General features: G+C 50.1%; 1 protein-coding gene across 1 annotated transcript in view; it reads right to left on the bottom strand.

Moving 5' to 3' along the window:
• Positions 1–1,432, bottom strand: part of evlb (Enah/Vasp-like b) — a gene marked incomplete at both ends in the record, with an annotated part of 55,362 nt that extends 53,930 nt beyond the window's left edge. Inside the window, one exon of the mRNA XM_079832198.1 lies at positions 1,248–1,432. Within this exon, the coding sequence (XP_079688324.1) occupies positions 1,248–1,432 (185 nt within the window). The remainder of the gene's footprint in view (positions 1–1,247) is intronic.
• Between the last annotated feature and the right edge of the window lie 735 nt (positions 1,433–2,167).

The raw sequence follows: 2,167 nt of genomic DNA, 5'->3' as shown, positions 1-2,167 counted from the left end.
AAATGAAAAGGCTGAAACTGATTAGGGTTGAATTAAACGGTAAATGAAGTTTGATCTGAATGGTCTGAAGCACTAGACATCCACACACAACATCTAACAGGAGACTGGTTTAGAGAGAGAGAGAGAGAGAGAGAGAGAGAGACTGCTGCGCATCAGATGACACACTGACACAATTACAGTAACACATGAATCAATTCGCATAAAAAGCTGACTAGAAATAATACAAAAGAGACATAGTCTAGCAAATAGATGGATGGATGGATGTTTGGATGTATGGATGGATGGATGGATGGATGGATGGATGGATGGATGGATGTGTGGTTGTGTGGATGGATGGATGTATGGATGGATGGATGGATGGATGTATGGATGGATGTATGGCTGGATGGATGGATGTGTGGTTGTGTGGATGGATGGATGGATGGATGGATGGATGGATGGATGGATGGATGGATGTATGGATGGATGTATGGATGGATGGATGTATGGATGGATGGATGGATGGATGGATGGATGTGTGGATGTGTGGATGTGTGGATGGATGGATGGATGTATGGATGGATGGATGGATGGATGGATGGATGGATGGATGTGTGGATGGATGTATGGATGGATGTATGGATGGATGTATGGATGGATGGATGGATGGATGGATGGATGTATGGATGGATGTATGGATGGATGTATGTATGTATGGATGGATGGATGGATGGATGGATGTATGGATGTATAGATGTATGGATGTATGGATGGATGTGTGGATGTGTGGATGTGTGGATGGATGGATGTATGGATGGATGGATGGATGGATGGATGTATGGATGTATGGATGGATGTATGGATGGATGGATGGATGTGTGGATGGATGTATGGATGGATGGATGGATGGATGGATGGATGGATGGATGTATGGATGGATGTATGTATGGATGGATGGATGGATGGATGTATGGATGTATGTGTGGCAAGGGGGGCGTGGTTTAGTGAGGTCTGTGACGGGAGAGAGAGTCAGAGGACGGGCGGCACGTAAGTGAATCAAGTGCAAATGATTGACATCTGTCTCTTGTTGCAGTAATTGGCGTGGGGAGACAGGTTAAAAACCACGCAAGAAATGAGGACTGGAGAGAGAGAGGCTGGAGACGCACAGATACACACACACACACACACACACACACACACACACACGCTAGGAGCTCGGACAGGGAGGACATGCAGAGAGCAACTGCCAAAGTGAAAACCGTTGATACATGAGAGATACAAGTTTTGTTTGAGTTGTGCGATGTGCACCTTGTTCTGTGACCTGAGTTAAAGAGAAATAAACCTGTTCCGAGTTTCCAGTCAAGCCGACCCCTTGTCTTCTTCCTTCCCATTCTGCGAACATTACTACATTGGTGCCGAAACCCGGGAGGAAGAAGACCAGAGCCGCCGCCATGTAAACACCGCCAGCGACGCCATTTGCGGACATCATCAAGGAGAGCAACACCAATCCATGCTGGAGATCAGGGAGAATCCGGCGATTCCAGTTGCTCTTCTGGAGCTGTCTCGACCGGGAGGTTCAACATCCACCCAGCAGCTTCTCTCTCTCTCCCCTGTCCCTCTTCTTCTCCCTCTCCCCATAGGCCTTTTCCGGCTCCCCGTACGAGGGGAGGGTTCCAGTCCTGGGGTCCGGTTCGAGGAAGGTCCGGGGGAATCCCGGATGGAGCCGCGGGCTCTCGAGTGCCATCTAGGGGCGCGAAGCCCCTCGAGTTCCCTCAGACCTCCTGTCCCATTTCCCCTCTCCCCACGCCAATTCCTTGGTTCACTTCCTGCCACTGGGGCGGCGGGGAAGTCTGGGCCGGCCTGTTGGCGCTGCGGGGATCCGGGTCACTTTATAGATCGGTGTCCCGTGATGGAGGTCAGGACGCAGATCGAGCCGGGCTGTACCAAATACCAGTGAGTATTCAGGGGGGTACCTATCCGGCTTTGGTGGATTCAGGTTGTAACCAGACCTCTATCCATCAAAGCCTGATACAATCGTTGGCATTGGATAGGAGCCGCATGGTTAAGGTCCGGTGTGTGCACAGAGATGTGGTGAATTATCCGCTGGTGACGGTTATAATTCAATTCCGGGGACAAAAGCATAGAGTGGAGGTGGCCGTTAGTCCGCGCCTCCAACATCCGCTGATTT

The sequence above is a fragment of the Gobio gobio genome (genome assembly GCF_949357685.1).
Source record: "Gobio gobio genome assembly, chromosome: 12".
Taxonomy (NCBI): Eukaryota; Metazoa; Chordata; class Actinopteri; order Cypriniformes; family Gobionidae; genus Gobio; species Gobio gobio.
This window is presented reverse-complemented; position numbering and strand designations above follow the sequence as displayed.